This window comes from Pecten maximus, chromosome 7, assembly GCF_902652985.1.
Source record: "Pecten maximus chromosome 7, xPecMax1.1, whole genome shotgun sequence".
In the NCBI taxonomy this organism is placed as follows: domain Eukaryota; kingdom Metazoa; phylum Mollusca; class Bivalvia; order Pectinida; family Pectinidae; genus Pecten; species Pecten maximus.
In genome coordinates, this window is record NC_047021.1 from 26529798 (window position 1) to 26552692 (window position 22895).

At 35.2% G+C, this 22895-nt stretch overlaps 1 protein-coding gene across 2 annotated transcripts in view; it reads left to right on the forward strand.

Moving 5' to 3' along the window:
- Positions 1 to 217: 217 nt before the first annotated feature.
- The window catches only part of LOC117330408, a 61427-nt gene continuing 38749 nt past the window's right edge, over positions 218 to 22895 (forward strand). Inside the window, exons 1-2 of one of the 2 annotated variants that reach the window (XM_033888674.1) lie at positions 218 to 349; positions 22113 to 22187. In XM_033888674.1, coding sequence (XP_033744565.1) covers positions 22121 to 22187 — 67 coding nt within the window. In that variant the 5' untranslated portion in view covers positions 218 to 349; positions 22113 to 22120. Of the gene's footprint in view, positions 350 to 10187; positions 10411 to 22112; positions 22188 to 22895 lie in introns of those variants that run through there. The other variant, XM_033888673.1, reaches the window with a different exon arrangement.

Sequence of the window (22895 nt, forward strand, 5' to 3'; positions counted from 1 at the left end):
GTATGTTGACTAGGAATGGAAGTTCACTCCTTGTAACACAAAATTATTTTATATAACATTCGTGATAGTTCTGTGATAGAAGTTTTATGTGAAGTTTGGTCTTTCTCCCTTTTAGCGATCTCTGTCAATTGAAGGGGGTCTGACAAGGCAACTGATAAGAGCTTGCGAGGTCTCTCGACTACTCAGTCTGTCGTTTGTTACTGACTGGCGGTGGAGCAACACTACACGAGTTACAGAGCTTTATTTAATAGAAAGTGTGCAGGGATACAATAACTTCTGTGCTCTATCGTTTGGATTTTCCAATAGTAAGTGTTTCCTTGGAACATTGTGATTTGTCAAAAGAACAAACGTGAGTAGTTCTTTTTATAATTATCATCATTTTATATTGTGAGCTTTATCGATTTCAGAGATGAAAATGCGTTAAGTGATAAACACCATGGATGGCGAAGCTTTAGAGATCTTCAGATCATTCGTCAAATTAAGTAACTTTTTAGAGATCGTCAGATTATTCGTCTGATTAAGTAACTTTAGAGATCGTCAGATCATTAGTCAAATTAAGTAATTTTAGAGATCTTTAGATCTTTCGTCAGATTAAGTAACTGTGGCGATCTCCATGACTTTCGTCAGATTAAGTGACTTTAGTGATGTTCAGGTCTTTCGTCTGATTAAGTAACTTTAGAGATCTTCTTCAGGGTTTTTTTTCAGATTAAGTTATTTTACAGATGACTTACGCCTGATTAAGTGACTTAAGAGGTATTCAGGTCTTTCGTCAGATTAAGTAACTTTAGAGATCTTCAGGTCTTTCGTCAGATTAAGTAACTTTAGAGATCTTCAGGTCTTTCGTCTGATTAAGTAACTTTAGAGATCTTTATATCTTTCGTCAGATTAAGTGACTTAAGAGATCTTCAGGTCTTTCGTCTTATTAAGTAACTTTAGAGATCTTAAGGTCTTTCGTCTGATTAAGTGACTTAAGAGATCTTCAGGTTTTCCCCCCAGATTAAGTAACTTTAGAGATGTTCGGGTCTTTCCACAGATTAAGTAACTTAAGAGATCATCAAATCTTCCGTCAATTAAGCATAACGTAGAGCTACCACTCACCAGATGAGATTGATTGATAAAGTCATAGCTTCTTAAGAGAAATGCATGTTATTGGTATTGGAAACTATATATATATATATATAACATTGTGATGGATAAATTATTTTGGATACGTCGCCTGAACTACGGTTACAATACCCCTGATTGTTTGATACTGTAAAGAAGCATTGCTGTATACTTCAAAATGTTCGCTTTATTAGTTGTTTTTACTATCTTACCACGATGAAGATATCATGAAAAGGCATGTTGATCACTGGATAAATATGTGATTTATCACATTTTATATTGGCATCGAAATTAGTTTCGAGCTATTGTTGGTAAAATATTAATTCTTTATTTCAATATAGCAACAACAACTTAAAATGAAATACCAGAATGTGCACAGGGATCTGAATGACGAGATTGTACCTACATTGTACACAGTAGGGAATGTTTTATTGAAGTAGACCATGGTTATGGTCCCTTCAGTAATATATTTGTGACATTATATGGAACAACTTTGCAATTGATGATGGCTCATTTATATATCAAAATAATTAATGTTTTGATGTGTTTCTTCTGATATGGTAGATCCTTAAATACTTAGATGATTCAATATCTAACTTTGTATCTAATAATGTTACATAACCATAGAGGGCGGACCTCAATTTTATTTTAAATTTTCCTCCATGTCCATTTCTTCCTCTTTCCTTTCTAATACATTTTAAATTCTGATGGTCACCAAGTGTTATTTACTCCTTTGGATATTTAAGTTAGAAAAAGGGTATAAAAACCACTTTCGGGTTCGGTTTAAATAGTCATACCAAGTATACGACAAATTGCGACAAATGAAAACTGGTCCTTGTTTTAAATATTTCAGTGGATGATTATCAAAATATTTCTATTGTTAGGTTGTTAGTTGATATGTCAAAGATAATTTATCTAGATTATAATTCTGAAGTAATTATCATACTAAGGCAACTGATTATTGTTTATGATTGGGAGTGTTGTTTATCATAACTACATGTACCTGCAATGTATAATATAGTATTTGAGGGACAGATACGTATGAAGAATTATCGGTGTAGTCAACTCAGTAACAATAGTATTTATATACGGAACAGACATTCACTGGAATAGGTGTGTTTACTACATTGGACGGGAGTGACGACACACAAATGTTATTGTATAATGTGATAAACGTCTCCCAACAGAAGGTGATATTATATTATCGACAATAGTAAGATAACAGCGCAGGGTCAAGAGTGTACACCGGGTAGGCGTGTTGAGTCATTGTACATGTACGTGTATGTCATACTATATAACATACACGTGCACAGTCACCATCCTCATACAAAGATTTATTTGGCTATACATAATATCAGTTGATAATTATTGTAATCGGTAAGCAAATGACATTGGCCAGTTTTGTCATAACATATGGCCATATCAGTATTTCCTCTCGGTTATTGCTGGAGTAAATATTAAGTTATATGAACATGGCGAGAACAAAATATTAATGACCGAGATGAAGCCGATACCATGATCTCTGTCTGAGGAGGTAAATACAATTTAACATATAATTAAAATGTAAAGTTGTTAAAGCATTATTTTATCAATAAGCATGATTAAAGTAAGGTCGTTATTGACAGCAACAGGATTCTGCGTTTGGTAGAGAATAATATGACGTCACAAATGGTGTGATGTCATAAAGACAATGTTTTAGCTTAATTAAGCATTGATGTCTTTTTTTATAGTATGAATGAGGTATGAAAAAATTTTGTTTGCAAACTGTATGAATCCGCGTAGCAAAAAAACAGAATTTGTTCATACCCCTATGAAACTAAAAAATAATTTTCATCAACGTTTATACTCAATTTTGAAATTGATTTTCAAAATTAAAATATGTTTTATGTACAATTTAACTGATCTTATAAGGGATTTTTTCACAAATCAATACGCAACGTCAATGGCCATATCGTGACGTCCCATTTTCGCGCCATTTTCGGATTTATTTCATAGAGGTATGAAACAAAATCTAAACCAATCAGAAAGCCACATTCTGCGTAGAAACAATGAATATAAATTTCATAATGATGTTAAATATAGAGTAAATATGTTGAAATATTGATACAGAATTGACCCCGTTTTGGCCAATTGGAGCAATGTAAAAGCATACTTTATCTAATATACTACTATACAACATCGGCTCATTATAATATTCGATTCTAAAATTCCATAAACTTTATATAGAAATACTTTCCGGTCATCGCATCAACTAAGTTATTTACTTCTGATAGTTAACAATAGTGAAATTTTCAATATATATTCAGTGATATACGTTTACATTCAACCGAGAATTTCGTTTTGTATTTAATTTCAATATATGTGAGAGTAGTATGAATGGGACAGGACTTAGGAGGACATGCCTACGTATCGCAACATGTGTCAAAGAACTTCTATAGACAGTATGACAAATTACCATTAACAAAGTTAAAGATATGTGATAATTCCTGTTCAAAGGTGTAAGTTGATAGAATAATATATTGTTTACAATAGTTTGACATGCTTCCAAATCACCCTATATCATATGCAAGGTAGTGTAAATTTGCTCGCGCAGGTAACCTTTCAATCGTTAAAATTCGTAAATAAACAAGATATTTGCTATGAAAAAATCATCCCCGGAAGTGTATCTTTAAATGAATGGGGGTTATATTAGGCGACATAAGCCATGTGGTTAGAATATATTTACTACCAATATTAACGACGTTATTTGACCTTAACTGTTAATTATAAACTGACATAGGATTACAGATTACCGAGACACGGGATACTGCACTGCCGTGGCAAAATTTTCGGTGAACTTTCAGAGGTAAAGATCACAACCACACAAAAAAATATCCATGATTTATATAGATATATTTTGAAAAGCTGATTAAACTTCACGAAGACTTCTCTTTTCGATATGGTACAGTTGAATGTTATTATCAAACGGTGTTAATTTCTTCATGTCAAATCGTCTTCTGCAGCTGACCAAGCTTTTCAAACCGCTCACAGGAAGAGACTCTTGCTGACAATAGACAATACCAGGGATTCATAGTGGTTTTGGTGCACGGTGCGGACTGGGCCCTCGAACCAACTCTTGTCGGCAAAAGCCTGATAACAGGTGTTTTACTGCCATTATGTATAAAGCATTTAGTTACTTATCTTTCCTAGTAGAAGATAAAAACTGTTCCCATGGTCTTGATTTCGTCAGACTGGTCACCCGATCTGTATGATCCGACAGTGTTGTGTCTGAGGGGTGAGGGAACATGGTTTGTCATGGAGGAAGCATGGATCTGAATAATAACAATTATACAACGCAAATTTTTAATACAAATCGTGAGATAAGGCTTTCCTCAAATCTCTTACAAGCAATTCTGACGTTTAACTTTCTGAAATTGGATGTTTCAGTGATTCTAAAAGTGCGTAAATATCCGGATAGTCGTCCATTGTATAAGTCAAAGTCAACAACCCGCCGTAAACATAAGATATTATTACCGTACATACCAGACAACAGGTACTAGCCTCGCCTGTCACTTAACATGTAATCCAGGTTCGTACATGTAAATCCGTCGGCCTTGTTAAACGACCCGAATTCGGTCAAATTGCGATTGTCACCCAACCATTCATGATATTTTACTGGAAATGGTTTCAATCGGCAGACAGATATTTATGCTTACATTTGGTATAGAATTCACTGCATATCATGCTGTATAATTGTCGCTACACTTCAGGAAACAGCGTGTTCAGACAGATGAGGCTAGTGCTAGTCTACGAGGCAAACCGTGTTAGGTCATCGGCGTATATCTTCTGTGAACCTAATCCATTTGCTCCTGTATTTGCCCTTGTGTACGGAGTATTTGGTATTACATTGTTTTGCCCTAGTATTACGGATTTCATTTTAAAATATAAACTTTATTGATTTTACAATTGCGAAACAAGTTATATCAACTTATATCAATCACACGATGGCCCGGATGGAAAGGCGCGAAGTGTCTTAGTGTGGGAGGAAACCGGAGTGTCCGGGGAAAACCCACAGGGTCGGTCAGGTGACTCCATACCTTTTCATATCCGATAGGTGAATCGAACCTCGGTGGACAAGGTGAAAGGCAAGTGTTATCACTCCACCGCCCGACCACTCGTTTTCATTAAGATTATATTTATAAGAGGTTCTTATCGTACTAGTATCCATTAACACATGTACAAGAAACATCTATTTAAAGCCACATCAATGTTTACATTTTGAGCTTTTTACAGTTTTCGGACTTGATACATACCTAACAGATTATCGTGAATCACAAACTGAAAGAAAATGTGTATTTATGAAAGTATACGGGGAATTCCTAAAAATAATAACTGTGGCTGCCGGACCAAGTTTCTCTGAAAATTAGTCCCACAATGCAACGGCGGGTTTTACAGTCCATAAAAAATGGCGGAACGCTGCAAGCGTGGAACTGTGAAAACGCAGACAGATTCTGCCAAAATAAAAGACACAAAAGTGTGTGGAATCGGCAAAACCCGAGTATTTCCTAAGGAAAGGAAATGATTCGTTGGAACTTAACGAGAAAAGAAAAGGGAATAGACTCGAATTCCGATTTTTCCGGACGTCTATTTGATTGCTGGTTAGCTTTTGAACATTGTCAACTTCACCGATCTAAGATTGTATCGATGTTTTGTTGTATGCATATATAAATGTAAACTATGTTTGTTTATTTTGTTCAGTTACCTGGTATTACGGGAATATGCTGTTAACATGTTTAAATGAAAGCATTATTAGGCAAAGATCACGTATGCTCGATATGTAAACAACGGCCATGTGTGTAGTTTATGTGCAGTGCACGTTGTTACAGCCTCGTTCTCGGCTCCGTGACAAATCTCGCTATAAATATAAATATGGCGAGTTATTTTTATACACTGATGTCTCAAGGACTCCCCCGGTCAAGCGTCCAGGCCAGTGGTCATTTTAATGTTGGGAGAGCGTAAATGAGCATCGTGGATTGCCATTAATACACGTTTGCAACTAGAATTGTAGGTTGTTTGGGAGTATGTGGCTTTAAAGACAGTCCCGATCTGAAATGTCACTACTGTTTGACCAGTGTAGAATGTATTATACAAACGGAACAGACAGTCCCGATCTGAAATGTCACTACTGTTTGACCAGTGTAGAATGTATTATACAAACGGAACAGATCAGCATTTGACCTGTACAATTTAATGGGTCGACAAAATATATATTGTTACTATGTACTATAATAATTGGATTCAGGCAGAGGTGGTTTTTAAAGTATAGACTTGGTTAGAATGTTCTTAAGTTGGAGTATTAAAGATCTCGCTATTTTTATTACATCCTGAACAGTTTTTTTCTATGTACCATGATAATTGGATCCAGTCATAGGAGGTTGTTAAAGCACACACTTTGTTAATTGGAATGTTCATTAATCATATTGATAATTAAGATCTCACTGTTTTTAACTACATCATTAACTAATTACGTCAAAACAACAACATCATGACAATAAAGGTCGCGTTAAAGCTCGGGTATGGTAATAACCGGTTGACAGACGGCTCTGTTATCGAAGAATAATGTAACACGTACAACCGTGATGGAGGTATCCCGTTTACCAGTTGATTCCAGTGCACGGTAGCTCTAACGCCATGTATGTATTGCTATGCCGTGTTCAAGTCTCTTTATCATTGCGATAAATAGATCTCCAATTTGGTTGCTAATACTAGTTCATAAATGAGTATAATTTACCCCAATCACCTTAAGTATAAAATCTTTATTGCGACCTAAAGAATAAAACTGATAAGTTGATTTAATGACTATGTTAAACTATGCATGTAGTTTTATATCAAAACGAGGATATCAGACATATCTTTAACTCTTACGTGATTAAGTATACCGTTATTTGTGCTTGAGCAATTTATGTTTGTTTGACAGTGATGAGTTAGGTAAGGTAAGTTCGGGATAGGGATGGTTACACTTCATTTTGTTTCCCACGTTATTACTGATACATCTCCAGTAAACAACCCCATATTGTGTTCCGTCGCCTTTATAGGTTGCTACAACAGCCCCACGTGTTTTCCACAACATACCATACTAAGTATAAGTGTTTGGATCAGTTAGTGCCGCGATGGTTTGGTTTACATCAAAAAGTCAACAATCACTCCGCAAACCCGTCTGTCCAGAAATGTACCTGGTTGCCCAACACTTATTTATCCTAATATAACTTTCTGTATATTTTCTACATCTGATTTTATCTGTGGTCAGATACGATATCTGTATGACCGCTTGTCCACAGCTCCCTCTCATTGGCCACACCCACAGAACGGTGTTACCTTACAGTACAGCCGACTCTCCAGCCGACAGGGGTTAGCACCTGACCGCTGTCTGTAACTGTGTAGGTACAGGGATTATCTCGGATCATACCGGGATAGAGGGCCGTGTAACACCCTCACCCTGTCAACACATTCATTATAGCATCTGCTTCTCCTCACCTATGACCATCAATTCGAATACGTCAATCTTACCAGTATACCTGGTATCCTCACTACATTTTATGGTTTCCAGGAGAGATTTAAATTTTAAAAGCAAGAATAAACGTATTTTTATTGATTTTTATATTTTGCCCTTGGGTGTTCATTGAGTAATCTGTAGGACTGGTAAAACATAAAGATAGGAAAGACATTTATTACACACAAACTATGCGATATATCGTTATAGAATTAAGATATACATGTATATGTATCTTTATCTCTAAGTATAAATAACGAAATGAGGAAATGGCCCCACATCTGTAAATGTACTTTAATATTCTGAATATTCATATTATGCCGTTGTGCATGACTATATCCCAAGGTTGAGACGGTCGGTATCATGTGATGTCATGAAAATGCTTTGGTTGTGAAGGTCTGTATCCTATGATGTCATGCCTATATCATTTGGCTGTGAACGTCTGTACCCTATGATGTCATACCTATATCATTTTGGTTGTGAAGGTCTATATCCTATGATGTCATGCAAATATCATTTGGCTGTGAAGGTCTGTATCCTATGATGTCATGCCTATATCATTTGGTTGTGATGGTCTGTATCCTATGATGTCATGTCTATATCATTTTGGCTGTGAAGGTCTGTATCCTATGATGTCATGCCTATATCATTTTGGTTGTGAAGGTCTGTATCCTATGATGTCATGCCTATATCATTTTGGTTGTGATGGTCTCCATCCTATGATGTCATGCCTATATCATTTTGGTTGTGAAGGTCTGTATCTTGTGGTGTCGAGTCTATATCATTTGGCTGTGAATGTCTGTATCCTATGATGTCATGCCTATATCATTTGGTTGTGAAGGTCTGTATCCTATGATGTCATGCCTATATCATTTGGTTGTGAACGTCTGTATTCTATGATGTCATGCCTATATCATTTGGTTGTGAAGGTCTGTATCCAATGATGTCATGCCTATATCATTTGGTTGTGAAGGTCTATATCCTATGATGTCATGCCTATATAATTTAGCTGTGAAGGTATGTATCCTATGATGTCGACATGCCTATATCATTTGGCTTTGAAGGTCTATATCCTTTGGTGTCATGCCTATATTATTTGGCTGTGAAGGTCTGAATCCTGTTATTGTGCGTGCCTACACCTTTGACTGTGAAGGTCTGTATTCTGTGGTTTGATGTCTACAACCTTTGGCTGTAAAGAACTGTAGCATTCCTATATCATTTGGCAGTTAAGGACTGTAGTCATTGGTGATTTTATCTCTATTACCTTTGGCTGTAAAAGTCTGTATCATGCCTATATCATTTGGCTGTAACAGTCTGTATTCTGTGGTTTTATGTCTACAACCTTTGGCTGTGAAGGTCTGTATTGGTCCTATAACCTTTGGCTGTAAAGGTCTATATCATGTATATAACCTTTGGCTGTAAGGTCTGTATCATGTCTATAACCTTTGGCTGTAAAGGTCTGTATCATGCCTACAGCATTTGGCTGTAAAGGTCTGTATCATGCCTACAACATTTGGCTGTAAAGGTCTGTATCATGTCTATAACATTTGGCTGTAAAGGTCTGTATCATGTCTATAACCTTTGGCTGTAAAGGTCTGTATCATGTCTATAACCTTTGGCTGTAAAGGTCTGTATCATGCCTGTGTCATATGGTTCTGAATGTCTATATCCTGTTATTGTGCATGCCTATATTCTGGATATAAAGGTCTGGATCATGCCTATATCATTTGGCTGTAAAGGTCTGTATCATGCCTATAACCTTTGGCTGTAAAGGTCTGTATCATGTCTATAACCTTTGGCTGTAAAGGTCTGTATCATGCCTATAACCTTTGACTGTAAAGGTCTGTATCATGCCTATAACCTTTGGCTGTAAAGGTCTGTATCATGTCTACAACATTTGGCTGTAAAGGTCTGTATTATGACTATAACCTTTGGCTATAAAGGTCTGTATCATGTCTATAACCTTTGACTGTAAAGGTCTGTATCATGCCTGTAACCTTTGGCTGTAAAGGTCTGTATCATGCCTATAACCTTTGGCTGTAAAGGTCTGTATCATGCCTATAACCTTTGGCTGTAAAGGTCTGTATCATGCCTATAACCTTTGACTGTGAAGGTCTGGATCATGCCTGTGTCATTTGGCTGTAAAGGTCTGTATCATGCCTGTGTCATTTGGCTGTAAAGGTCTGTATCATGCCTGTGTCATTTGGCTGTAAAGGTCTGTATCATGCCTATGCCATTTGGCTGTAAAGGTCTGTATCATGCCTGTGTCGTTTGGTTCTGAATGTCTGTATCCTGTTATTGTGCATGCCTATATTCTGGATATAAAGGTCTGTATCCTGTGATTGACATTATTTAACAGGAAGCCAGTATTCGTATACAGTCAATAAAACGCCAATTACCACAAAACAATGCATATTCCGTTGATGTAATTGTCTCGTGCTAAGCGGAGCGTATCAATCCGAACTGCCTCTAATCGCTATCGCTCTAATACGGACAGGTACAAACGTACAGGTAGATACAGGCATTTTCTGATGTATAGGCTTCCCATATCTCATGATTCTTTCGACTCGGATCTGACTTTCATTGATGGATAATCTCGGTTTCACTCCGATTAATGTTAGATGAGTTCGTATCGTTACGTCTTTTCGATTAGATTGAGTGAGTTTTAGTAGTGTGTGAACATACTTACTACCTATCCCCCTAATAATTATTTTGAAGTTACTGTGTTTTCATTATTTGGAATTTTATACATCACGCATTTTGGAAGTCACAGAAAGGTAAGATTTGTTTGTTTTTTTTTTATATATATCTGAGTTGACGTTAAATGACGAAACGTATTAACTACAGCATTTCGGCCTGTGTAGTCGAGAGTTAAAATGAAAAGATTTAATCGAGCATACAATTTCACAATAACTTATGTTTCTTTGTGATTTATCTTAACTGAAATGAAACATTTCTGTATTGATTATCCTGATAATTTTGATAAAATAATACAAAAAGTCGTAATTCCTAAAGAACCGAATGATTATAATGAGTTGTTAAAATTGAACAAAATATCAACTTGTCTTCCTTTGTCATTCCGTTCGATTCTACACTACGCTATGTCGTTTGTATTATTTTGTTTTACATATTGACACAATGTGTCATAATTATGCGCTACATTTTGTAAGGTTGATCTTCGAAATGTGATAGAATTTGACTTTCCAGTCGTAATTGTACTATGTAATATAAAGCAATACATATTTACAATACAACACACAACGGGACAAGTCTACATTTAAACGGGTTATTTTTCCAGATGTCATCTCTACTACTGAAAGCTCTCAAGTTTAAAACTACCTCTGCACTTTTACAGAACTCAAATCATTCATTCACGAGAGAGAAAGTCGTTCGTTACCTGTATAAATTGCTAAAATAGCTATGACGGCAGTTTTACATTCTACCTAAATCTATACAGATAACTAAAGAATTCAAAGTTGCGCAAGAGTAATCGCAATTTGTTTTGAAATTTGCATATCAGGATTAAGACGGTGTTGTCTTTACATGTTATTGGCTAAGTCGTTATCAGATGTATTGTTGTAATAATGTTAGCTGGCTTATGATGTGACTTTATGTGATCTTTATAAAGTGTTAAGTAGGAAAGTTTATGAAAGGAAGCGTGTATCGGATATAGAAAACATTTCTACTTTCTTTAAAATAAATTAAGTTTTGATTTAAAGAAGCTTTGATTTGTTGTACCATCGAAATTATCTATTGATTTCGTTGTTATTGATTATCATCAGAATTGAAGATTTGATTGTAAAAGCATGACAGACCATTTCTAGCTTTCAATCATCTTATATATCAAATATTGCTGTCAATAGGTCATATACCTCTTAACTAGAAATAAACAATTGATATGTATATATAGACTGACAATGACCACGTGTTCAGGTGTTTAGAGACGACATGCTTTGCTTGGTTTCATATGTCTTTCCTTCTTTTAATTTTTGTGATATTCCTTCTTTTTTGTTTTCATGACATTCATTCCTTTAGTTTTTGTGACATTCCTTCTTTAAGTTTTCATGACTTTACTTCTTTTTGTTTTTGTGACTTTCCTTTTTGTTTTTGTGACATTCATTCCTTTAGTTTTCGTGTCTCTTGGCTTGTTTTTTTTTTTTTTATTTGTAACAAATTCTAAAATGACTTGTTGTCGAGGGTGTGTAACTCCGTTTTAGATGCATTTTGACCTAATTTATTGGCGCTCTGGTATAATGATTTGTGCATAGTGTTGACTCTTTTATTGTAATTATTTTTCATTTAAACTATTTTGTACAATCTTACTGAAGATGTGGTTAGGTTTGTTGGTATACCCTTGTGTATTGATAATCTGGCTGACTTTTATTTATCCAGAATGAGTTCATCATGTTACAGAACACATCATCATGACGTTTCCCCTCTCGATATCATTATTTATTTTATTCTCTATCCTATCAGAGTATTTTTGTAATGATCTTTATTATATACATGATATGAGATTATCGAAAGACCATAATCATTTCTATTACTGAAGACTGATCCCCGCGATGTTTATTCTTTGTAACTTTATAATTGTGCAATGTTATTGTGGTATATGACATCTTACGAAACAAAATTATTTATTTATTATAGATCTATATTTCTATAAAATGTAATTTCGAATGTTTTAAAAATGATACAATTATGATATATTTCCGCCAATGTGTGGATTATAGTGTCATTAAGTGTTTTGTCTTGAAATGGGTCAAGAACTTCGATGTGGTTTTGTTCCTCCTTATACGATTATTTGCATTCTTTTGAAAATGAATCAATAAAGATTGACCAGGGAAAGATATTTTGGATTTATCATTAACATTTTTATAAACGATTGTACAAGAGACATAGATGAATAGCACTTTCTGAAGGGAATAAAGGAATAAAAGGATATGCCGGAATATCACACCGTATTTATACATACAATATTGCTTAGGGATGTAATCTTTTCATTGTAATGTATCAATAGTCACTCAGTCCATTGTCAATAGATATTCATATCATCAGAAGTGTTGATTCCATTCGAAAGCATATGCACACAGGCACGGCTTTTCTCACATGTGATAGTTTAAAGAGCAAGTATTATATGATACATTGTAAGATAAAAAGGGTATTGTCAATACAGATATTATCATTTGAAAACTGAACTACTTATGCTTTATAATAATGATGCAAAGATGTTGAATTAAACGTCACTTAGCGTAGAAAATAAAAAAGGAAATATATCAAAGATTTACATAATCAAAAGAAAAATATTTTTGCAATTTGATTCTTTTACGAACTATAATGTTAAATTCTGGTAAGCAGATATGCACTTTTGTACCGTTATTAGTATTTGGTCGGATGTTGTTGACTTTCACCTTCTAAACTGATTTTAAATTCATTAGGATGTGTTGAGTTGATAAATCTGTTTGATTTGGTTTAAAATTTAGATGCTCTAGATGAAGTGCAAGATAAAAGGTCAAACTGTCGACATCTGGCTGTATAGTTACTATGTAGACACAGGCTTATTCTTATCAGTGTTAATAGTTCGGGTCAAAAGGTCTATCTACAAACGAATCCACCCGTATTAAATTGAGCTTGGTCTAGAGTAATTAATCTAGATCACCTATCGATTTTCGATCCTTTCACAGACCTAACTCCTAGAGAGGTGTTACTAAGAACCATATACTCCGTGTTTTATATCGGTCTAAACATTGCTGATATATAATGGCATCAAGGACGAAAGACTTTTATTAAGAAACTAAGATCTGTTGTAATCTGGAAAATATGTACAGTGTAACGTAGCTACAGCTCACAAATGCCTGTGCAGTATAATAAAATAGTTAAAAGGTTTCTTTGTCTAGGTTTTAAAATTAGATTCACACATTTATCGATTCGTCCTATATTTTTCGAGAAACTTATAATGAATTTATTTCCTGCTTTGACTGGGCATGTCAAATGCAAAAATATATTCTATAGCAGATGCAAGTGCAATTGAATTATTATTACAAATATATGAACCTGAACGCACACTTCCTGTATTTGATAACCTATTTACTGTATTGTGTAATGTGAAGCGAATTAGAGTAATTTTGCAAATTAGTGCATAGTATAAATGGTGAATATTTGTATTCATGGATAAACTGCATTGTAAATTGATAAAGATATACTGATTCTGTAATATTTTTGAAGGAGCAATAGATAACATGTTAATGGTCATTACTGATTGACAGTCTTTGTAATCTCTGACATGCTGTGCTAAACGTCCGAAGATTTGATTGACAGGTATATTCGTGTACGGTCATCATGTATATGTCATGTTGGAGTGTATAATTAGCATGGTACGCAACAAGTAATGACAATGCCCATTGATGGCCTGGTACACGACAAGGGTCACTCGAGGTCAAGTCCATGTGGTCAATTGACAGCGGTCACTCATTATGGACCTTACCAACAGATCCAAGAGCCCGGCAGTGCACACTGGTGTTAGTGTGTTATTATTTTGATAAAGGCAGTCGTTTAGAAATTATAATTGTCGTGTACAGATAATGCTATCATTTCAAAATGTTCTGGTTGCCATTTCTCCTACCAGATATAATTCATAGATATATTTGATCTGAATTTGAGTTAAGCACAGTCAACTTATCTCGTAGAAATTGTATATAACCGTAGATGAAACAGTTAAAAAAACTTCCCCCAAATCGTCATTTTACGGACACGGTTTAATCCAAATCCTTTTTTTATCTTTAAAGTATTTCTAAATAATTTACAATATTCCATGTTTATCACTATTAAGCCAATATCGCTCGCAAGCTATGATATTTATATCATTGATACAAATAATCCCTATCAATGAGAGTGAACGAGAACTGAAAGCAGATTGTCTCTTTATCTGTTTGTGATTATATTTTGGCCATGGAATACTGTTTTCAAATAAATTTTCTATTGAGAGGAATCGCGCAGACACGAAAAAGCTGAATTACGTTATCGTCTGCAGGGCGTACATATAAATAAACATTTCCATGTCGTATAAATACCAGTAGATTAGTATCTCCTGACAGTAATGCTGGACCGACATGAAGTTTATTTGAAATGTTTATTTACGAGAAACATTAATTGATTCATTTGATATAGCTGTTACTACTTAAGTTAGTTTAGATGTATTACGAAATATAATATATTGACTCTTACAGCTAAGGAGAATTACAAAATACGTTCCATCGCGGGGATCTATAAAAATGTTTCGCACCATTTAAAAAGATGCATCCCATCTCATTAAGTTATGGCTAAACGGACCGGTGTGTTTTAGTGTACTTACATGCACTTCAAATTTGAGATGTCTGAACGTGTTTATATATGATAGTCTTAAATTGATATGAAATACACATTTTTATTTTTATTTATACAAACATGATTTCAAATATTGTTAACTGTTTGACACATCAGGATTCATATTTTGTAATTCATTTATATACAAACTAGTGTAAATAAGATGGCATTAAATTGAAGTAGGGTTTATTTATTCCGCCCTGTTGAACGGCTATGTTACAGTACATTGCTAAGTAGATTATCTATGTATACATACCGATATTGATATCGTATATGGTATCGTACCGGATTCGTTGCGATATCGGGTAATAACGTTTGCGAGTAAGACTGATTTTCTAACACTACAATTGAGTTTTGTGGGGGGGAAGAGGGATATGCGTAATAATGACCACCTTATATTCGCGTCAACTGAATTTTGCGTTTTTATGCTTTACGACTTTTTCGCGGCGATTTGAATTCGCGATTAATAGTCAAAAAAAGGCCTACTGTACCTGTGATTGAAACTGTCTCATAGAAAAAAAATACGCGAAAATTAATCGCACGCAAAAATATGTTGGCTTACAGTATATGGAGCAAAGACACGATTTCTTACCCTGGGATATTAAGTGTGTATCATTCCTATGTATAGTCGATATAACATATGTCTTATCCCACTCTTTAATAATACGTAACTAAAATACCTTCGGTTATGACTTATGAGGCAGATTTCCTGTCTAAAAATCTCGGCAACAATAGCATTACATTTACCGTAATTGTTCACCCGTTCATCTGATATATACCTCTACACTGTTTGATATATGCCGTCCTGATAGATGATAATGGCCGATAACCTCACGCCTGTCCATGTCGCCATCAAATAATCATTGTCACTGACAACACTGATGGATTTGACCGCGATAATGTTACGTCACGTCCCGCGAGTAAACGTAGCACGCGCTATACGTCACATAATATACATGTTACATGGTCTACTGATAGGCACTATGGCGAATAGTACGTGTGTACACATATGTAGAACGTACATATATACGCTATTGTTGTTACGTCTTCCGGTAATTCTGTATTGCTAAATACTTCATTCTCTACAATGGTATATTAGCATCCCTCAACTGTATATTTTCAGATATTAATATTTTATCATTTTCTGATTTTGAATATCTACAAATAATTATTACACATAATATAAAACTGAAAGTTTAGTTAAATTGTTTCAAAACATTCATTGGATTCTACATTTTTAAGATACCTGTATAATGGACCACTCTATCAATCTGTCTTATTCTATGTCCGAGAAAAATGCATTTAAGTGATATTAATGTATCATAACCAAGTGGAATTTATTGTAGTCTTTCGACGTTGTAGAACTTGTTTTTCTATGTACCCTTTTCTTGCAAGAAACACCTGGCATATTTTTTAGGCCGCCTCAACGTCACGGCCGCATATTTTAAGACTAAAGGGTTTATCTAAAATTAGCATGATATTCTACTCTGTAAGATAACTTATTGTTGTTGGATATCAAATTTGATTTTTTCAAATGACGTGTTCTACTTTAACGGTTTCATTACGTCGCTTGCATTCTCAACGACTTACTGGTATGTGTGAGCAAAAGGTTATCCGAAATCGTACTTCTGTGATAGAATAATAATTGAGTAAATATAGATCAAATTTTATCCTATATCTATGTGATATTTCATAAACCTTTCTTTGTAATATCCAATATAGCAATTAAACTCCCATCATACTCGGTAGGGGCTATGCCATTTGATCTACTGCATCAGTAAGAGAGCCCATAAATCCCTGTAAGAAGGACCGATAGTATTTTCAGTTGAATAAAGGCACTGGCGTCCATTGTTTTGTATTTGTCGCTGAACGATAATGAAGACATTTTTTGTTTCTAGATGAACCCGAAACAAGAGTTAAATATCTAATTCAATATGTATCCATATTCATACACGAAAGCAGATTATCATCGCGTTTGGTAGTCTCTGCTCATATATACCTTTGGAACACCAAACCAGTTTTGAGATTACCTCCAAATAGAATTGTTTTTATTAGTCCAAGCTTGCTCATTTCGGGCCCAAAATTCGTGAGATTTGCTCATTTTGTTATGCGTAATTACACTCGTAGAGACCATTTTTACAGCAATTGTAAGGTGACTAAAGTTACGTAAATTACATTTGTGCATAAATTACGCGGATTTTTACGGTATATATACAGTTCGGTTCACTATCAAAATGATTGACCGCGTTGATCACCCTGTACTGCCAGAGGGTAACAAGGTGAGCACGCGACAAGCTGTATGTTTATTAACAGCTCTTTATATTAGCGTTGCGTCACCAAATATAACATTTACCATACCGTATCCAGCCCGTATTGTCACGTGACAAACTGTTGTGGTCTAATTGTCGGAATGTGGACTTCCGGGGTCTTGTAAACAAACTATTTATGCGTGTAAGCAACCGGAATCAGGAAGTCGCTAGTCGATCTACAGGTAACAGTCTATAGTCTCTTTGTTGTACGGACCATAACACACGGTCGGAATAAAGGAATTGTGTTTTTCGAATAAACTTCAATAGGATCTTTTTTTACCCAAAATGATTGAAGTAAACAGGTGCACAAAAGTCATGATGGGGTCACAATAATTTACGGTGGATAATGTTTACCTTAGCCAGAGTGTATTGTACAGACAGCGAATAACATGCTCTTCACAATGTAAATTGTACCGTAAACAAACAGTATGGGCAGCAGAGGGATGTGCGTGTTTTGTGTTTCTGTTGTAATCCACAGAACATGGCCAAATAATGGCTTCATCGAATTAAACCGACATTCAGCTAGGCCCATGAGACTTTTCTGAGGTGTGCGAGTGTATTCCGATATGTTTCTTACCAAGGTTTTCCGAGGGAATATTTCACTTAGGCGTACATGTATTAACGTAGACGCAATTCCTATTCTGTCCATTTAAATGTTCATTTTCATTTAATATGCCTCTTCCTCTGTTAAGCCGAGACTTGAGTTGTAAACGATTTCATTCACTTTATAGGACATTTCCCGATATCGAGACTCAGTGTTATCACGCGCACGGGGCCACGCCCAGGAACCCGTAACACTAATAAATCGGTACAGAATATGAAGTGGCACTAATGACAATGAATCCCAGATAATGTGGAACTAAGCCTCGCTCGAGGTCGTATTTTTATACATTCGACGAAAACAAGCCAGAGATGGCTGGTTTGTCAGGGAGGCAAATACATCAACCATCAGGCACGATCGTCCGTGTTTGGTCTCGTCCTCGGCACGACTATATTGGCTATGTTGATACATCCCGAGCCGTGTTTGGCTGTAGTCACGAGAGAACGGAGCCAATCACGAGTGTTGTTGTATATACAAATTGCACTGTTTGTGTCACGTTCTAAACTTGTGGTATTGCCTTGGAGTGTGTCGATGCTGCCAGAGCACCTCTAACGCATTTAGCATGTGGATTCCTCTATTTACATCCTTTGTTTTTCCAGTAGACCAGGTGACAGTTCGTTAAAACTGCGTACAAGTTTGCCTGTTTTTTTTTTGTTGTTTATCAATAAATAAAGTACCAATACTGAAAACTCGATGACGTTACTCATATCTAAAAGAGCTTGTTACATCGAAACATTACACAAGGAAGTTGACGAAATGCAACCAATATCAGCCACTGTTTTCTATACTACACTAACTGAAAGGCGATAAATAGGAGGGGGAGTCACTTGAAGTAGCTGCAGATTTTTTTTATTTATATCTTGTTTAGTATAGAGTTCATAAACTAGAACTTGGTATGATCCATCACATGCTCTCTTGCAACAGGTTAGGCATATTCATTGTTAGCTCTTCCTTTACCTTTACACATATTTTACGAAAGGGTATGACAAGCAAGTATGTCAAATCTAGTGGTATTGAGCACTGCTTAATTACACAGAAGGATGCTGAACGCATTTGAGAAAAAATTAATAATCATTCTTCTCAACCTTCAGATAAAACAATAGATTCATCGTCACCTAACAGAAAGCAAGTAATAAAGCAATGATTGGTGGATATCAACTTATTTGGAAATATATTTGATCACCCTGTGACACATGTATTTTTTCTTATCTGTAAAACAAGACAATGCATCGCAACGATTCTACTGATATATCTCATACATTGACAACGGAATGCAAAACGTAATGCAGACTCCCGATATATTCCAAAGAATATATGTTGATTTCAGAACAATGTAAACACCATACGTGTTTGTGTCTGAATACTACAGTTTAGCATGGCCAGGCATCAGAAACCACAGACAAAAAAGCCATTCTCTTCAGAATGCCGTAAATTATGCTTCAATAGCATGGATCATGAATAAACCTTCTGTTTGTTATGGGCAATATGATTGGGAATGGCACCAAAGCTGTGAAAAAGGATGGTGAAGGTGTTGGAAGGGTGTTGTATGGTATACAGCGGGATAAGTACATGGACAGCGATCAATCACTATTCTCTGTCAGAAGGAGTGAAACATAGTGTGTAGTAAATTATATTATACATTTCCTCTGCTGATGGCAATTGTCTAGGTAAAGGCCAATTTGAAGCAGTAACATAGTAATCTCCACAGGATGCTGTTATTCCACTTACAATATTTTTTGAACTATAACAACAATCAAACTACACTTAATGTGTCACAACATTAACTGAAAAAAACCCAGAAAAGCAATGAACGAATGCAGTTAGCAGACATTATCGATTTACCAAGTGTATAATAACTAAAACTTTTACTCTTATTCGCCATATTCGTTCAAGGTAGGAATGGAACAATTATGAAAACTGCTAAAACATACAATTTCTGCCTTGATGTATGCGGCTGTATACCGATTCGCGCTAAGGTTTGGGTCTAACAATTCAGTAATTGCTGATCAGATAAATAACAATTTGTTGAAGGTACAGAGCGTTATACAACTGCTGGTAACCTCCGTAATTTATTAAATCATGCAATAAAAAATCATTCGATTTGTGCTAATTAAGCCGTCTAATCTTTAGGAATATTAATGTTATTCGTTAAAGTAATGGTCAGTAGTGTAGATTAGTATCGATGGAAATTACAAATCTCATAAAACATGTTTGTATATCATACTCCCGGCTAAATTACTTTTGTTGTATCCTACACCCACTACAAGTGACCTGACTGATCACTTACCTAATTATCAGTCTGTGCCTTAAATACGTCATAAAATCAGTGTTTTGATATACAACAAAGGCTCAAAATGTCATTAAATAAAGCAAATCCGTTTCATTGACTGTGATTAATATTTTGTTTTAAATCTATTTTTGTGAATAATTATCGTGATAAGCATATATCATTGTCTTGAATATCGAGTGGCGTGGTGGATATCACACTCACTTTCCAACATTTAACGATTACCTGATCGGACATGAAAAATAGAAGAACTTACGTAGCCAAAAAACCCGATAAAATCATGTATGTTTCTATCAGGGCCAACAAAATTAATAAACACAGGTTGTTTTTAATACAATGTATGTACACTGTAATTACATAATATTGAAAATAATATGCATCACAGTGAAAATATTGGTTTGACTTCAATATCCATGTGTACAAATTGAAATTATCAGTGACAAGCTCTCGTCCTATCAGAGGATGTAGAAAACACAAAATATAGCAATATCGCGTCTTTAGCAAATGTTTGATTATTTTTCGATGATCATAGTTGCTACAAAGTCGGCATGTTCCCTGGTAGATACCCGTGTAAAACACGTGCGTGGGTGGCCGTAGTTGTAACATGGAGTTTTGCGGCTTGTTGACCTTTGAAAGACTGTAACCTATAACGGTACCATTGAGCAGTGGTAAGTCGGTAGAGGAGTGTGATATACCATGTATTGTTTACTACATCATCCAGAACATGGCTTCAATGGGATGTTGGTAATATGTTGATTTGTTGTACGGGCGAACCCATTTCGTTATCACTTCAGTAGATATCTGCATAATGTAAAGCCAGCTGTGTAGACGTATGTGTTTCACAACGTTTTAACAATAATTGAATGAGCCTTTGTTAAATGTTATGCAACATCGAAATCGGACATGTTTATCCAGAAATCACAATATGCTTGGAACGTATTTTCTAACTGCAAAATACAGGTTTCCTTTGTATAGTATATACAGGCAAGTCCGGGTAACCATCCATATCATAACGAAAACAATTGGAGCTTTATTGTACGACATGCGGCTTAGATAATTGTTCATTTTAATTGATAACTACGTAACCTAGAATCAACTGTAATGTTGGAAAGAGTTCAAGAATGTCCTGCTGATTGTGTTGGGAGGTCGGTCAGAGTGTATGTGAACCCAAAATACACACCAATAAACAACACTTTTATAAACTAGCTAACAATCCGCAATGCCATCTTGCTAATAAGGACGTCATGAATCTACATTATAGGTACATTTGCACGCAAGGACGACGAACGTTTGGATGTTTATTACGTTGATATTACACTGAGGTCATAACAGATTGTAATATTACATTGAATAGCAAAATTTGTACAATGTATAACACTAAAAAGCCCTTAATTTGGAGGTGTGACAATTTGTTACTTTGTGTAACTTTTAGGGTCAGTGAATTTGACGTGTTGTTACCAACTGTAACATTTCAACATATCTGTGATGAGTATATGTAAGGATTTCTTAATTTATACAATATTGAATATGGTTGTGATATGGATGTGCATGTACCGGTAACATGACTATATATTATGGTGAGAGTTGTTACTTTATATAACACCGACGTCTAAAAGATGCGATTCTTTGCTATGTTGTACAAAGTTAACTACTTTTGATTTTGTAGATGTTGCATTTGAATACCGTGTGTAAAGCAAATATGCCTTTTTTAACACTCCTATGCCGCTGAATTGAAGATACGACATTTGATTAGTCTAACGTAGCACAAATATACTTGTGATCAGGGTTGTGATTATTGCTAATTTGATCATAACACTAACGTACCTGTTTATGAAACTTATTGTGTATGTGTACTGCCATCACATTTATTATGTGAGTACTTAGTAAACCACTAAAATGTTTTGTTTAATTCCCGTACAGGTCGAGACATGACACGGTGGGTGTGGACTGGGACGATTCTCCTCCTCATCATTAATGTTGTGACGTCACAGAAAGGTGAGCTTGTACATTTTTTATTATGATTAAGAAACAAAATGGCATATTCAGTCCAGTCAACTTAATAGCAAGCATTCTATCATCGACGTACAGAAGATCAGTGGAGAGTTTGAGAGTTCCTTCCCCTCGAACAGAACATTGCTTTAACTGACGTACACAATCCCTCTGTATCATAACAATGTACCTAGATAGTTGGCGTATAGTATTAATTACCGACAGTCCGTTATATTGATATAACTATATAATATGTTATGAAAATAAGTATGAATTTTTTTTATCTTGAATATTAACCAAGATATGCGATTTTTTTATGTTTTGAATCGATAGGTAATACTTATCAATACGATGATGATGAGTTGACGGAAAACAATCGTCGATATCTCCTTACGATTACGAATGTCGTTTCCCCGAGTTTTTCACGTGAATACCGTGAATCCCATGACTTTAATCAAATTTGGTTATCCACTGTTTCTAAGATAACACTCTTGTAAACAAGGTATTAATTGATAACTCATTCGCGTTCGAACATTGACAACATATTAATTCCTTATTATATTCATAGCTCTAGGCATTTTTCTAAGGAGTGCATCATATGTATTTTTCCTACTTTGCCAAACACTCTGTTATGTTTCGTTAATAATGCATGCTGCATACATGGTTTTTAGTCAAAGTATATAAGGAATTTATCGTAAACATATATCCTCGCGT